Source organism: Camponotus floridanus, unplaced genomic scaffold (assembly GCF_003227725.1).
Source record: "Camponotus floridanus strain SB8 unplaced genomic scaffold, Cflo_v7.5 scaffold186, whole genome shotgun sequence".
Lineage (NCBI taxonomy): Eukaryota > Metazoa > Arthropoda > Insecta > Hymenoptera > Formicidae > Camponotus > Camponotus floridanus.
Window position 1 is genome coordinate 59,455 of NW_020229310.1, and position 18,046 is coordinate 77,500.

The 18,046-nt window shown below is 31.7% G+C and overlaps 2 protein-coding genes across 3 annotated transcripts in view; one reads left to right on the forward strand and one right to left on the reverse strand.

Annotated features, from left to right (window-relative positions):
- Positions 1 to 354: 354 nt before the first annotated feature.
- Positions 355 to 18,046, forward strand: part of LOC105254429 (zinc finger SWIM domain-containing protein 8) — a 115,162-nt gene continuing 97,470 nt past the window's right edge. The window contains exon 1 of the mRNA XM_025407737.1: positions 355 to 655. The gene's annotated coding sequence lies outside the window, so the exon portion shown is untranslated. The remainder of the gene's footprint in view (positions 656 to 18,046) is intronic.
- The window catches only part of LOC105257638, a 4,292-nt gene continuing 2,716 nt past the window's right edge, over positions 16,471 to 18,046 (reverse strand). Inside the window, exons 3-5 of one of the 2 annotated variants that reach the window (XR_003122641.1) lie at positions 17,704 to 18,046; positions 17,080 to 17,337; positions 16,471 to 16,759 (exon numbers count right to left, since the gene is read on the reverse strand). The exon at positions 17,704 to 18,046 is cut by the window's right edge and continues 5 nt beyond it. Coding sequence is in view for 1 of the 2 variants with exons in the window: in XM_011268391.3 (XP_011266693.2) it covers positions 17,744 to 18,046 (303 nt within the window). In the remaining variant the exon portion in view is untranslated. Of the gene's footprint in view, positions 16,760 to 17,079; positions 17,338 to 17,665 lie in introns of those variants that run through there. The other variant, XM_011268391.3, reaches the window with a different exon arrangement.

Consider the following 18,046-nt stretch of genomic DNA (forward strand, 5'->3'; position numbering starts at 1 on the left):
CGTTTCCTCGCGGACGACCTTCGCGTCATTAATCGGTAACTCGAACGTCTCATCGTCGTTCTGGAAACCGTAGTCGGGGGCGGAAAGGATGTTGAGTAAGAGAGTGAGTAACGTTTATATCGAAATTTGTGTGTGACGTTTCTCGGATGCAGCCTTCCCCTTGGCGAGACTCGTCGTCGTGTCGTCGGAGACCACCGTCGTCGTGGCAGGTGACCGTCGAGGACGCGCTCGTGGTGTCGCGTGTGCTGATTCGCACGGCTATTAAAACTGGCGGGCAACCTGGCTCGGTCGTCCGGCAGCGGCGGCGGCGGCGGCGGCGGCGGCGGCGGCGGCGGCGGCGGCGGGGGAGGCGGGGGACGTAGAACCGGGGCCAGTGGTGGAAGCGGCGGGGCCGCCGGCGGAGCGTCTGCCAGGAACGCGGGGGCGGCCGGGGCCGCCGCCGAACCCGGAATCGTCGCGGACGAGGCCGCTGGCCCGGCCGGCGGACATTTAATCGAGTGGGAGGAGAACGACCGTTTCTCCTTCGACGACTCGGACCGCTTCGAGGAGGACTCCCTGTGCAGTTTCAGCAGCGAGCCCGAATCCCTCTGCAACAATTGGCGAGGATGGAGGCGACCGGCGGCGACGTTCGGCTTCTCCAAGAAGTTCTGCGAGGGTGAGTGGCCCGTTTCCCTTTTTCTCATAATTGACCATTTAAATGTCACACTGTTTCGAATCGATTATCTTCCCTCTTCGTTGGGTCAGTTTCTCGATTAATCCGGAAAAGTCCGGTGAACGGGAGATAAATTCCAATTTTTACTGTTCTGGATTTTAGAGAATAAATCGATAAAAATTATAAAATAAAATTAATATATGATAATATATTTATGCGAATGAATATTTTTGCTTTAATTAATAAATCATATCAATCACTATAGTTTAAAGGAAATAAAATTAATTTAATAATAAAGTCCTTTTTAATTCAAATTAATATATGAAATCTTTAAAAACATCTTTGAAAATGTTATATGAATATTACTAAATTTTATATTAATTTCTGGAGTTTAATAAGAAAAATGTTATAGTAAATAGAATTAAAAATTTTCTTATAAATTTTTCTATATTGATCTTCGTGCTTACTTTTCGGCGTCTTCTAATAAAGAATTAATTTATTTGTTCTGTCGATTTTTATTTATTACTTAGGATTTTATTTTAGATAAAAAACTTAAATTAGAAAACATTCTCTTAATTGATGAGTATCGATAAAAAGGTTTTCTATTTATTTTAATATTTTTTTTGTAGGAAAAACCAATTTTTGCCGGTTTTATCTAGAAGCCGATTTTTATTATTTATTGACATAGATTTGATAAAAAAATATGGAATTTTGTCAACTCTGTGATTTCTAGTTTTTTTTTATACTAATTTGATTCAAGTTAATTTTATCATGATTATAATGATTGAAAGTCTATATTTAATGTCAATACACCTTCATAATAAAATTAATATATTTACTTTCATCAATATTTTAAGATCAATTTTTATAATTTTTTATTAACAAACAGCAGAAACACAATAAGAAAATCTCAAATAAAGATAAGTTAAAATCATCGAAAATAATATTCAAATATGAAGCAAGTGTCATTTAAACGGTCAATAAGAAACATTTTTTATTTATATATCTTTTCACCTCCTTTATTTACATGTGCAATATTTATCTAACTATTTTCAATTTTAATGCCAATAATATATAAATATATGTATAATAATATATAAATATATGTATATAATATGCAGACGTTCGCAACAAGCTCATAAGCTTTGATGAATTTAACAGTTTTATGGAACAGTTGGCAATTTAATAAGTTTGAGCTAATGATGTTCATATAAAAAAAATATATTCATATGTTTTTTTTATAAAAAAAACGAGGAATGATGCGAAAGATGGTGCTTTCGAAATAACATCACAAAACACTTTCGAATTGAGTCTCATTAATTGCAATATATATGTTTTTGGCTTAGACGGGAAAGTGATAAGTATCTAAAAAATGTAGTTACTTTTCATTTTCGATGCCTTCACGTACGATTTCATTTCGTTTTCTATCCTCGTAGCTACGATTGGCTTCTGTTTTATTTTTCTTTTCGGTCCTTGCTCCATGCTGGAACGATCAAGGCCGGGAATAAGACCAAACTGAAACGAGAAAGAAAGAAAGAGAGTAAGAGAGAAAAAGAGAAAAAAATAAGAGAGAGAGAGAGAGAGAGTAAACGAAAGTTATTATTCGCTTTCGATCAAGTCACTCGGTTTCTGCTTCGAAATTTCGTGCACGTTGCATTAACAAAGACATAATCCTGATGAATGCGAGTAGTTTTCGGAAATGTCCTCGTGGATGAGCTTGGATTTAAGTACCGAATTTTATGTACTCGATGATATACAGGGTGGACCAAAAGTCTGGATACAGTCGAATATCTCGTAGAATGCATTTTAGAACAAAATGCTTTAGACAAAAATTGTAAGGATTAAAAAGATGTATTTAATTGTAATAACCATTTAACATTGAGTGGCGTCGCCAAAATCAGGGCAAAGTCAAATTGAATTTTTTAGATGGAACCCCCTATTTTTCATTGCATATTCTTGTAGCTTATCTCGGGAGCTTTCCAAAACACTATAATAAAGTATTTCTTCATTGAATACTTTTCGAGTTACAAGGCTTGAAGTAATTTCTTAATTTTAGTAAAATATTCATTTTTCGATTATCTTGCCTTAATACTTTTATGTACAAAATAATAAGAGGAATCAATTAGTGTACAGAAAACAAATAATTGTTTCGAAGAAAAAATATGTAATTGTTAATTGTAAATTACATATTTTTTCTTCGAAACAATTATGTGTTTTCTTTACATCAATTGATTTCTTTCATTATTTTGTACATAAAATATTAGGTACATAAATATATTAAGGTAAGATAATCGAAAAATGAATATTTTACTAGATATTTTATGATTTATGTAAAATTAAGAAATTACTCCAAGCCTCGTAACTCGAAAAGTATTCAATGAAGAAATACGTTATTATAGTATTTTGGAAAGCTCTCGAGATAAGCTACAAGAATATGCAATGAAGAATAGGGGGTTCCATTAAAAAAATTCAAGTTGACCTTGCCCTGATTTTGGCGACGACGCTCAATGTCAAATGGATATTACAGTTAAATACATCTTTTTAATCCTTACAACTTTCGTCTAAAGCATTTTGTTCTAAAATGTATTCTATACGAGATATTCGACTGTGGTATCCAGACTTTTAGTCCACCCTGTATACCCCAAAGAGAATATTCAGTTTCTCGATTCACAATTTTGCAGATTTACATATTTGTTGCATCATCATCATCTCGTTTATTATTTAATCGTATTTGTGCTTGTATTCTTTTATTATTTAATCGTATTTGTGCTAGTATTCTTTTATTATTTTTCAAGTTTATTTATGGACGAATTAATGCAATATGAAAGCGATGTGTCCGCGATGAAAGTATTTGAATCCACTTTCTCATATAGTCGATACGTAATATCGAAAGCGATGGCGCGAAGTACTTGAAGTACTTGAGAAAAGCGCACGTTCATATTTTTCTTCACTCGATTTATTATTACCGGTTACCAGACGCATTCAATATACGTATGTGTATGGGTATATAAATTACATAAAAGTGAAAAGAGATAACTGTTCTTCTTTTACGTGTTGTGTATTTTTATATAAAACTAACAATACACATGTGCAAAGAAATTATATTGTTGTGAAATAACTCAACAACTTATATATTCTTTGCACGAAAACGATTTCAAGTACGATGTCGTAAGGAGGTGTTACCGGTCAGTCGTGTACTTTAGTAGCATCAGCCAGTATATCGTTAACGTAAATCTCAGTTAAATCGCAATTTGAGATATCGGTCACGCGTGTAATATCGTCGTTTGAATTTCAATTAAACTAATGCAGGATACAATTTAAAGCTTAATTTATGATCCGCTATCGGTGTTTATCATGGTGATACAAGAGCAAGAGAAGAGACATTTTCCCCCTCCTCCCACTCTCTCTCTCTCTCTCTCTCTCTCTCTCTCTCTCTCTCTCTCTCTCTCTCTCCCTCCCTCCCTCTCTCTCTCTCTCATTTTAGCTCGCAAAAATTTTCGGTTTTTTAATTTTGCAAAATAACATTGAAATATAAGTGAAAAGGAATCGAATATAAAGGAATAAAATATTAAAAATATTATTAGAGAGTTTTGTACAGTCAAGTATATTATATTATATTATGAATATTATATTATATTATGTATATTATATTATATCATGATGAAAGGAGATAAAAAGAGAGAACAAGAATTAATGTAAGTAGGTTTGACCGCGATAAAATAGACATGATTAGATTTATTGAACTAGAATATGATTCAGAACAAATTTGTTGTACTATATCGGTGCGCCATTGTCGCGGTTTGATAAACGAGTCTATTTTGCTGATAAGTACACATGTGTGACTGATATTTCATAATATTTATGTGGCAACTCTTTGTGGAAATTTTAATTATTCATTGCGGTCTATGTTTTTTACGCTACTAATTCCTCGTGAAAAAATGACGAAAATTGTCGCGTGCGATAGATTCAAGAAATTAATTTCATAATTATTACAGAATTATAATCATGATTTTATATAAAACAGACAGTTAATTGCTTTTATACAGGGTGTCCCAAAAGTCCTGGACCGGTCGAATATTTCATAAACTATGCACTTTAGAAAGAAATGTTTCAGACAAAAGTTGTATTGCTTGAAAGGGGCCATCTGATAGTGGCAATGATTTGACATGGGAGAATCATTTGAAAGTCACGTGAAGATCACCGTCAATTTCTTAAATGGAACTCCCTATTTTTTTACACATAGTTGTTTTAAAAAAAATATGTAATTAATTGCAAATTACATATTTTTTTCGTAAAAACAACTATGTTTTTTCTTTACACCAATTGATTCCTCTCATTATTTTGTACATAAAAGTATTAAGGTAAGATAATCGAAAAATGAATATTTTACAAGATATTTTACGGTTTATGTAAAATTAAGAAATGATTTCAAGCCTCATAATTCGGAAAGTACTTAATGGAAACTAATTTAATTATAGTGTTTTGGAAAGCTCTCGATGTAAGCTACTAGAATATGTAATAAAAAATAGGGAATTCCATTTAAGAAATTGACGGTGATCTTCACGTGACTTTTAAATGACTCTCCCATGTCAAATCATTGCCACTATCTGATGGCCCCCTTCAAGCCATACAACTTTTGTCTGAAACACTTCTTTCTAAAGTGCATAGTTTATGAAATATTCGATCGGTCCGGGATTTTTGGAACACTCTGTATAAGCTCGCTTGAAATATTCTGTACACAACTTCATGACGATCCTTAAATTCTGCATAAAATACCACATGTGTGAGAAAGTAAAATATACTTAATATGCAGGATTAAGAAAATAGAAAAAAAAAATATCTTCAGGAAAAATCTCTTTTTCAACAATAATGAATATGTCGATTTTTCGTAAAAAGCAAAATTATTTGCGGATATACAATCATGCAAATTACTTGCACAGTTCGCAAACAGTTTTCACAGTTTGTTTGCGCACCGAATGCATTAATGCAATTTTAACTTTGTCACACGAGCGTCCCACGCTCGTTGTTCGTCCCCTTCGAGGATAAATGCAAATCTCCGTTGCTCTTTTCTACATTTCTCCGGGCTCTAAAATTGTCGAACGGTGGAAGGCATGAGCAATTCCAACAGACTGCTTCGCGTATTTATTTCTTTTTTTTTTTCGATATAAAACTTCTTTCATAAAAGTAACATAGCTGGAGCTGGTATTTTGCAAAAACGCTTCAACGTTGACGACTAAAACTTTTCCTGCAACGGGTGTTGTTACTCCTGTCGGTATCAGTGGAAAATTATGGTCGTAGCTTCATTAAGAATTAAACAGGATTTCTGAAAAGTTTAATAAAGACAGAACGCGCGATATTGAAAACTTTTATGAAACTTTCGTTGTGTTCGCTCTTAAAGGCGGAGACCATTCACATAGGAGGAGAATGTGACGTTTGTTCGTCCAGATAAGAAACTTTTCACAAAAGTTCTAGGAGCTAAATTAATCATTTTCACACAAATATGTTTATATACATTACGTGTATTATTTTGTACGCAAGAGTTATTTAATTTTTTTTCTAATGAACTCGCTGCAAATGATAATTACACTTTTTATGCCGATATTTATGGAAATAAATTCGTAGCTCAATGGATACACTATACAGGGTGTTTCTTAATAAGTGCGAAAAATTTTAGGAGATGATACTTTCGAAAATAAAGGATGGTTTTTTACATAAACATATACTCCTTCCTGTGAATGGATTTACACTCCTTCAAAAATGAGAGTAAAAATTAGGTTTTTATTTTTTAGGTTTGTATTATAATTTTTTTTTGTTCCAATTTTCTCAACATTTACTCTAATTTTATGTTTATTTTAAAATTTAACTTCTCGTAATTCGAAACTTATGCTATTTCAGCATCGTGCTGTGCACGATAACATATTCTATTTTTTTTCTTGAAAACTACTAATTTTATTAAAAGAATAAAAGAAATAAAAAAGTTTCTAAATAAATCAAACTTTTTAATGCATATTTTTAGATGCTCATATTCCGGCTCATTAAAAAGTTCTAATAAAAAATTGAATAGGAATTGTTAGTTTCATTTCTTTATAACAATACGTGAGGCTGAAAAAAATATTAATAAATAACCTTTTTACTAGTAGAAAATATCCACCTAATTTCATTTCTTTAACTTGTTCCAAATTTCAGAAAAAAATAAAAATCTAATTTTTGCCCCCATTTTTGGAGGCGTGTAACTCCACAGGGAGGGACGTAGAAGTATATGTTTATATGAAAAACCTCCTTTAACTTTCGACAAAAAATAATCTTTTAAAATTTTTCGCATTTATTAAGAAACACCCTGTATATATATATATATATATATATATATTTCTTTTTTCGCCTTTTTATAGCGACAGAGGGATGAATGTCTTGTAAACAAGATTTCCTAGCTCGCTAACGTTAATCCCACTTCGTTAACAACTTAACGAATTAACGTGCATAATCCTCAGGCTCTCCTTTCAGAATTTCGGTGTGGGGCATAAATTTCCGTTAGATTGAGCGGTTGAAGATGCATTTCCAGAGAGATGTACGCCCACATACACGTCTCTAGATACATGTAGGCGCATAAGTTCCGCCTCGATGTAGGGCGGTTTTCACATGCGGGCTTTATATTCTATCCGTCATCCTGTTCAACGGTTCTCGCTCCTCTCATTTTCTTTTTTCGCCGACAATATTTCGCGCTTGAATCGTGTCAATCGACAATACAGTTTGCGAAGAACGTTTTTACGTTGCGTTACATGACGTTACGTCAAGTGTGCGTTCGCATGTATAATTTTATTTTATTATTTTTTTTTTCGAGTTTACGGGAATCGTGGAATGTTGACAATTGCTCTAATCAATTTTACTGTTGCAAACAATTTAATCGTACAATTAAAAAAAAATAATCTAAAAAAAGCTTTGCTTTGTTAAGTACGATGAAAATAATACGAGACAAACATGCTAATGTTGCTGATTAATTTTAGGTTAGGTGCTATTAATCTTATTAATAGACTAGAGAAAGCATTATGTAACAACTTTGTGAAACTCTGTTACACGGAATTTAATAGCGGATGATTGAAACATCGTCACCAAAACACCTAACTTATCCCATTATGAGATTACGAATTTAATAGCGTTACGTCGTGTAATCGTACGATATTACGCGGTATACTAGGTTCAGGTGGAGCAACCATGTTCCTTGCACCCGAACGCACGTTGATGTTGAGTGACGCTGGAGATTGATTCCGCGCGATGAATTGCCGGGTGCTTTTTAACGCTAAGAGACGCATACACGCGCACAGTTGTGTATAATATAAATCACGCGTATCCCGTTCGAAGGACCCGGGCTGACAGTGATCGATGAGCGAATCAGCGTTCGTTTGTGTGCGCGAGCATTAGCATTGAAGTCATCGAGCGATTCGCATAACGAGATTGCACGTCAGGACGCAAACGTGAATCTGAGCATGTATTTTCGGTCTTAGAGGATCGACTCGTCTGAATTGGGATGTTTGACTTGTTGAGTTTCATCCTATAGTTCGCTCGAGGATGCAACCCCAACATCTGAGCGTATCAGATGATCATGTTTGTCCCTATTTCGTACTATGAATCATCACGACGTGTACAGCGAGCGATAATTAAATAGCGAGGGTGGGATTCTATTCTTTCTGGCCTGTTGATTGCATTTGATTTTGCATATGAAAAGAGAAGTTGCTAAGTTGCTAAATTCCCTTATATGGTAACGTATTTTCGGCCTTAGAGGATCGACTCGTCTGAATTGGGATGTTTGACTTGTTGAGTTTCATCCTATAGTTCGCTCGAGGATGCAACCCCAACATCTGAGCGTATCAGATGATGTTTGTCCCTATTTCGTACTATGGATCATCACGACATGTACAGCGAGCGATAATTAAGTAGCGAGGGTGGGATTCTATTCTTTCTGGCCTGTTGATTGCATTTGATTTTGCATATGAAAAGAGAAGTTGCTAAGTTGCTAAATTCCCTTATATGGTAACGTATTTTCGGTTTTAGAGGATCGACTCGTCTGGATTGGGATGTTTGACTTGTTGAATTTCATCCTATAGTTCGCTCGAGGATGCAACCCCAACATCTGAGCGTATCAGATGATCATGTTTGTCCCTATTTCGTACTATGGATCATCACGACGTGTACAGCGAGCGATAATTAAATAGCGAGGGTGGGATTCTATTCTTTCTGGCCTGTTGATTGCATTTGATTTTGCATATGAAAGGAGAAATTGCTAAGTTACTAAATTCCCTTCTAGTAACGTAGAGTAATCAATACATTGACGTATCTCGCGGAAGATGTATCACAGAAGAGAATATTACTGCTGATATATTGGCGATTGACAGGATTATCTTGCAGTAATATCGACTGGTATGTCGAGCCTGCCTGGAGAATTCTCGCAACGATATAAGTCCTCGCGAAAGCTACCAGCATATAAGTACCCATTACCTGCTACACAACTAACGTAGAACAATGAGAGCGTCTCCCCTATGTAATTACCATCGCGGCTGGAGGGTGAGGGTCTTTCTCGTATAACGTTCGTTTAGACTAGGGTGCGTATCTTCGATATTAACCCATGGAAATTGCAACCCATGGAATTACCCCTTGAGTCGTATCCGGATCTACAAAGAAACGGGCAATATCTTTAATATACATTCGCTTGACTTTATATTAAGAAGGAAAAATATACAGAGTGTTTCTTAATAAATGCGAAAAATTTTAGATGATTCTTTGTCGAAAATTAGAAAAAATTTTTCCTATAAACATATACTCCTATATCCCTCCCTGTGGAGTTATACTCCTCCAAAAATGAGGGGAAAAATTAGGTTTTTATTTTTTTTCTCAAATTTGGAACAAGTTAAAAAAATGAAATTAAGTGGATATTTTCTACAAGTAAAAAGGTTATTAATATTTTTTTCAGCCTCACGTATGGTTATAAGGAAATGAAACTAGCAACTCCTATTCAATTTTTTATTAGAACTTTTTAATGAGCCGGAATATGATCACCTAAAAATATGCATTAAAAAGTTTGATTTATTTAGAAACTTTTTTATTTCTTTTATTTTTTCATAAAATCAGGGGATTTCAAGAAAAAAATAAAATACGTTATCGTGAACAGCACAATGCTAAATAGCATAGGTTTTGAATTACGAAAAATTAAATTTTAAAATAAAAATAAAATTAGAGTAAATGTTGGAAAAATTGGAACAAAAACAAAATTATAATAAAAAACTAAAAACCTATAAAATAAAAACCTAATTTTTACCCCTATTTTTGGAGAAGTGTAACTCCACAGGGAGGGATGTAGGAATATATGTTTATATGAAAAACCCTCTTAATTTTCGACAGAAAATTCGACACAAAAAATCATCTCCTAAAATTTTTCGAACTTATTAAAAAACATATATAATCGTTATCGCTATATATAATCGTTATCGACAAATTGATAATAGTCGGAAACACATGCGATTTGTAGTTGAATTATATCAACGGATTTTATATTTACAGACTAGAACAGGAAGGAGAGAAAACGGGAAAGAATATATAAATTAAAATCCCCATGCAAATTTTATTGATTACAGTAGAGCTCGACAGCCTGTCGCGACGTATAATTTGACAGTTTGAGAAATACTCCGATCGTATGTCGCGCATCCCTCTGGCGTATTGTTATTACTTAGGGCTGTGCACATGTGGAGATGAGAGTGTGCAGTTTGGTCGCACACGTGCGTGCATCGCCATACTTATCCAGCTCGCGACCGTAATTACTGTTCCGGCAACAGATGCGCGATTTCTCGTCCGTGTTCTTGAACTGCGTTAAGTGCGTTCTTGAGATATTGCGCGCGCTAGATTATCGTTCTCTGCGAAGATTTGTTCAATTCGTCGCCCCTTAGCGTGGGAAAATTTACTTCGAGATACGAGAAACATCGTGACAATCTTGTCAACCATTTAAAAATTCTGTACATCAAATAAAAGCTCAAAACTTGTATCTAGCAACTTATTTTTTGCTTGTGTTGTACACTGAGAAAAATCGTTTGATTCTACCACAAGACGTATATGATTGAAGGCATTTTGGTTAAATCAAACAAGAATTTCTAGTTTCATAATAAGACTCGATTTTTTATAACTAGAACGTTTAATGGATTTTACTATAAGGATTTGGTTAGTATTTTCTGGTTGGATCTATAAAATTTCTTGTTACATTAATTTCTTTGCTTGCCACTCTTAACTTAACTCGTATTCAATATTTGCCATGAAATGTATATAAAGAACTAGTATTAACGTTAAGTCCAAAGTATATTTTTTTTCTCTTACGAGCAGTAGAGCCAGAAAGAGAACGCTAGTTCTCTGATTGTGTGTGTGTTTGAGTTGCATCCTCTTCTTGCATCACAATTTGTCAGTTTAATTTCTAACAAACTGAATTTAAAATAATTTATTCAATAATGTGGATTGAATTTATCCCATAATCTTGTAGAAATTCAGAATATTAAACAGACTTTTGAGATTAGAGGGAAAAAATTTTAGACGACTTGGTGCTGGTGAGTTTAATATTATTAACCAGAAAATTTGGTAAATTTAACAGGAAGAAATTAATCAGATTCATCTGGTAATTTGTACAAGAATTCTGGTTCGTCCATTTTCCAACAGACATACTGGTTGAATCTACCAGAATTCTAATTAATGCGACCAGATTTTTTCTCAGTACGAATAATTAAATAATATTTAATTCTTGCATCACTGTTCATCAGTTTAATTTCTAACAAACTGAATTTAAAATAATTTATTCAATAATGTGGATTGAATTTATCCAATAATCTTGTTGGAATTCAGAATATTAAACTTTTGAGATTAGATGGAAAAAATTTTAGATGACTTGGTGCTGGCGAATTCAGTATTATTAACCAGAAAATTTGATAAATTTAACAGGACGAAATTAATCAGATTCATCTGGTAATTTGTACAAGAATTCTGGTTCGTCCATTTTCCAACAGACATACTGGTTGAATCTACCAGAATTCTAATTAATGCGACCAGATTTTTTCTCAGTACGAATAATTAAATAATATTTAATTCTTGCATCACTGTTCATCAGTTTAATTTCTAACAAACTGAATTTAAAATAATTTATTCAATAATGTGGATTGAATTTATCTAATAATCTTGTTGGAATTCAGAATATTAAACTTTTGAGATTAGATGGAAAAAATTTTAGATGACTTGGTGCTGGCGAATTCAGTATTATTAACCAGAAAATTTGGTAAATTTAACAGGACGAAATTAATTAGATTCATCTGGTAATTTGTACAAGAATTCTGGTTCGTCCATTTTCTAACAGACTTACTGGTTGAATCTACCAGAATTCTAATTAATGCGACCAGATTTTTTTCTCAGTACGAATAATTAAATAATATTTAATTCTTGCATCACTGTTCATCAGTTTAATTTCTAACAAACTGAATTTAAAATAATTTATTCAATAATGTGGATTGAATTTATCTAATAATCTTGTTGGAATTCAGAATATTAAACTTTTGAGATTAGATGGAAAAAATTTTAGATGACTTGGTGCTGGCGAATTTAGTATTATTAACCAGAAAATTTGGTAAATTTAACAGGAAGAAATTAATCAGATTCATCTGGTAATTCCTTCAAGAATTCTGATTCCTCCATTTTTCAACAGACATACTGGTTGAATCTACCAGAATTCTAATTAATGCGACCAGATTTTTTCTCAGTACGAATAATTAAATAATATTTAATTCTTGCATCACTGTTCATCAGTTTAATTTCTAACAAACTGAATTTAAAATAATTTATTCAATAATCTGGATTGAATTTATCCAATAATCTTGTTGGAATTCAGAATATTAAATAGACTTTTGAGATTAAATGAAAAAAATTTTAGACGACTTGGTGCTGGCGAGTTTAGTATTATTAACCAGAAAATTTGATAAATTTAATAGGAAGAAATTAATCAGATTCATCTAATAATTCCTACAAGAATTCTGATTCGTCCATTTTCTAACAGGCTTACTGGTTGAATCTACCAAAATTCTAATTAATGTAACCAGATTTTTTTCTCAGTGTATGATTAGATTTTTTCATTATAAGGTGGTTAATGCGATCCGCTCTAATGGCAAATGTTTTGTAAGCGACAATTCGGCAATAGCGTTAAATTAATAAATTTTGACGGCCTCGTATCGGACGTTCAATTTCCTGAAAATTACGTTTTCGTTATTATCGCACACACAGAATCCCGCCCTTTCCCCCCGGCGGCGCGTATCGATTTTTCCTTTTCCCGGGTCAGCGGCTTGGTTGGCACATCGCGAATGCGTTCGGCGTACGCGTATCGAGAGATATTGACGTGTAGGAAATTGAAATAAATTATTCCTCGTTATGCAGAGCGCGCGTTGTAGATAACCGCGCTAATGGATCAATCGATCATTCACATAGGCGCATAACGATTGGACGATTCACAAGAATATCAGTGGTAAATTCGCAATCTCGATATCTCGTATCGTCGATGTTGCGAATACATCTATTGTAAATATCGCGCGGATGCAAATTATGAGGCACCATATCTCTTGATGTTTGCCAGACGCTTTTTCTCTTATAAAGAAATTCAATTATACTAATAAAAAATTATAGTTGAAATTATCATAATTTCAGTATAATTTATAGTATCTTAAGGCGCCAGGCATATATAATAGTGCATTTTACTATAAAATAATATAGTTGATATAAAATGAAAATATAGTTCGTAAAATCATAATATCCATTTCATGTAACCATATGATTAGGGTATACGTAGTGTTCTGAAATTCACTGTCAGTACTGAAAATCTGTAATACATGTTACGTATATTACAGATTTTTAATATACGCAGCACCAATCGTTTAAAAGTTTTTTTCCGTCTATAATTTCAAATAATCTGTTTAATATTCTGAATCCTAACAAGGAATCCAGATTATTAAATAAATTATTTTTAATTCAGTTTGTCTGAAATTAAACAGTGATATGTCAGAAAGAGCTCACATGCATACAATCTGAGAACCTGGCGTGTGAGTAGCATCCTCTTTCTCGCGCTACTGCTAAGAGGAAAGAAATATACTTTAGATCTTATGTGTTTAATACTAGTCCTTTTTATACATTTATGCTAAATATTGAATACGAGAAAAGTTAAGAGTAGTGCACCGCGTAACGGCAAATGAAGAAACATGTGCCACATACAATCATTCCAAATAATAAGTTTTATGTTGTTAAATGTGCTATTCATCAGGTTCCACGTACTATTTAGATACAGCTGTTATTATAATTTTTTTCATTTATTACTACTATATTAATATCTAGAGAAAGATAATAATATTTACCATTATTAATGTTACAATGACTATATGAATAATAAAATTATATGTATCATTCCTTTCTTTCATTTTTTACTTATATAATAGGAAATTATTATAAAAAGTTCATTGTTTCTCGGTACCATAGTATACAGGGTGTCCCATTTTAATGTCCCATCCCAAATAACTTTCTTATTTTTAATTTTAGAAAAAGATGTTTCAGACAAAAATTGTATGGTTTCTAGGGGGATATAAGATGGTGCCATTAGTTTGATCTTGAAGAGTCACATGAAGGTTACGTGAAGGTCATTTTGAATTTCTTAAATGGAACACCCAATATATTTTTGCATATTCTTGTAGCTTATCTCGAGAGCTTTCCAAAACACTATAAATAAATTTTTTCATCAAGTACTTTTCGAGTTATGAGGCTTGAAATCATTTCTTAATTTTACACAAACCATAAAATATCTTGTAAAATATTCATTTTTCGATGATCTTACCTTAATACTTTTATGTACAAAATAATGAGAGGAATCAATTGGTGTAAAGAAAATATATAGTTGTTTTTAAGAAAAAATATGGAATTGTTAATTGCAAATTACATATTTTTTCTTAAAAACAATTGTATGTTTTTTTTTCACCAATTGATTTCTCTCATTATTTTGTACATAAAAGTATGAAAGTAAGGTAATCGAAAAATGAATATTTTACAAGATATTTTATGGTTTATGTAAAATTAAGAAATGATTTCAAGTCTCATAACTCGAAAAGTACTTGATGAAAAAATGTTTATTTATAGTGTTTTGGAAAGCTCCCGAGATAAGCTACAAGAATGTACAAAAATATATAGGGTGTTCCATTTAAGAAATTCAAAATGACCTTCACGTAACCTTCATGTGACTCTTGAAGGTCAAACTAATGGCACCATTTTATGTCCCCCTAGAAACCATACAACTTTCCTCTGAAACATCTTTTTCTAAAATTAAAAATAAGAAAGTTATTTGAGGTGGGACATTAAAATGGGACACCTTGTATAGTTTATATTACCAGCATTATAATAAAATTTACTATAAAAATGAGTATCCTAACTATAATTTATTTATACCGTGCAATTATATAGTCAATTTTATCATCTATTTTTTTTATCAGCGTACATTTATTTACATTTTTATAATTGCACATTTGTATATAAACTAGCGAGAGGAGTTGTGATTTATAGCGGTTTTCGATTTTTTTATATTTCGCCGTTTGATTTATTTTTTATTTTTCGCTCCCGCGAGTCTGCGAAACTGGAGTTTCAGCAGAATAATCGCTCGGAGAAAATGAGAAATGAGAAATTGGAATATCGCTACGCACAGAAATGTAACTGCAGAAACTACTACGTCTGCCGCGCGAAGATCGTCTTCCTTAGAAATCCTTAAGGGCTCGTCAGGTCGGATGAGAATGAAGCGCTCGAAGCGAATTCCTCGATGCAAACAAACTACTTAATAGCTATTGTTACACAGAGCTTACCGGCGAGCTCTGTCGTCGTTCGCGAGGAAATTTCAGTTGCGACAAGAAAGAGTGAGAGAGAGAGAGAGAGGAAGAAGTTTCCGCCTCGAGCGGCACAATTTCCTCGTGTCGTCCGAAAGTCTCGGGAAAGTCGGATAAAATGGCCGTGTGGAGAAGGATCCGAGAGTACTTTTGTCGTACTTTCGTTGAAATGCACGATTCGAATCGCGAATGTAGCAGATGACGCGCTTCCCAACCGAAATTTTTTTTCTCGCGTCGAGAAGATTTGTCAAAGTTTGTATACGTATAACAGATGAACGCATACGAATAGTACGAATAGTACGAATACATAAGAGGCATGTGAACTGGCCAGTTTGCTTAGATAATTGTGGTATGGATATTCCACGATATTATATTGTTGGTAATTTTTGAAGAGATTTCTTCCTTAATAAAAGTTAATCGCAAATACCATCTCTCTTTTTTTTCGCTTTTATATATTTTAATATTTATATATAAATTATATTTATATATAAATATAATTTATATATTTAATTTATATATAAATTTTATATAAATATATTTATATATATAAATTATTCTATATATATATAAATATAATATATAAATATATATATAAATTATTCTATATATATAATTTATATATATATATATATATATATATATAAATTATATATATAGAAATTAAATATATATTAATTATATTTATATATAAATATTTAAATATTTGTATATAAATATTAAAATATATAAAATTTGTATATAAATATTAAAATATATAAAAGCGAAAAAAAAGAGAGATACCTTAAAATAAGAGAAATACCTTAAAATTTACCTTATATTTTATATATTTTATAATTTTTACTTTTGAATATTATAATGATTAAGCCGCAAATTAACGTTTTAAGGTAAAATGTCTGCTTGAAATTCAACAAAAAATAAGATTTTATTATCCATTTACAATGTTGAGCTCACAATTAGTTAATTTTTTAACTCGTTAGTTTTATAGCAAGTCCTCTTAGTCGCTTGTAATGAAAGGGAAATTAGCCCGGCACTTTTTTTAAGTTAAAATTAATTTTAAATTGTACAAGAAATTTGAAACAAGTAAAGAATAATAAGGATTGGTCTCGGAAAAGTCCAGTGAGTGAAAAAAAATGATAATTTTTTTATTTTTACTTGTCTTGGATTTTATCTAATGGAATAACCCGCCTAAAACCTATAAAAATAATTAATATGTGACATTAAAATATAATTTTATGTAAAAAAATATTTTTGCTTTAATTAATAAATCATATTAATTACTATTAATTTAAAAGGAATAAAATCAATCTCATAATAAAGTCTTTTTTAATTGAAATTTATATGTAAAGTTTTTAAAACAAAAACTTTTATATTAAATTTTTAATATTAAATTTAAATTTTTAATATTAAATTAATTATTTTTAATATTAAATTTAATATTTTTAATATTAAATTTTTAAAATTAATTTTTTAATTTAATAAGAAAATATAATAGTAATAATTAAAAATTTTTACCAATATAAATCTTTGCTTTTACTTGTCAACTCTTTTAGCAAAGAATTAATTTATTTGCTCTGCGATTCTTAATTTATTACAGATTTTATCTCAGACAAAACTTAAATCATAAACATTCAATTGATGAACGATAAAAAGATTTCCTATCTATTTTAACCTACTTAATAAAAAAAGATCAGTTTTCAACGATTTTCTCCGATTCTTCTTCATAGACTTTCTTTAAAAAATGTGGAATTTTGACAATCCGGAGAGTACTCTCTAAAAGTGAATCAGTGTATTATCAATGAAAAACAGTAAATAGTAAACAGTAAATCAGTGATATTTTATTGAAAGAATCAGTTAATAATTTTGACTGTTTCAATCAGTAATATTTCTCAATATCAGTAATATTTCTTTCGTTATTGTCAGTAATATTTAACTATAATTTATCTCTCTATCTATTTTATATAAAATTAAAAATTTTATTTATATTTACTAAATATTTATTATATTAAAAACTTTATTTATTTATATTACATGCATATTGAACTTGTTATTTATATGATTATGTATATACTCTATCTGGAGCAAAAATAAAATTCCCTAATTCTCTCAAATTATTGTAACAGATTTTATTTCAATTACCCTTTAGATAACAATCTTGCAATGTAAAGTTCTAAATTATTTATGTACGGTGCGGCAAGAGTTGCTCGTAAGAGAACGTTTTAAATACACTGTTGACAATTGAGATAAGCCATTTGGAGATCTCTTCCTCTATTAACGGAATCAATCTTTGAAGAAATTCCTCCTGATTGCTGCCTATAAGACCGCCAAGAATTTGGCCTAATTGACTTAGTTCATTTTCTTTCAAACCATATTGAGCGTCATATCCTTTAACATCGATATTTGATTTTAATTCCGATACATATAAATGTTCTATACCCTTTTTAATTGCCTTTGACGCTTGCATGATTATTTTTATACTTGC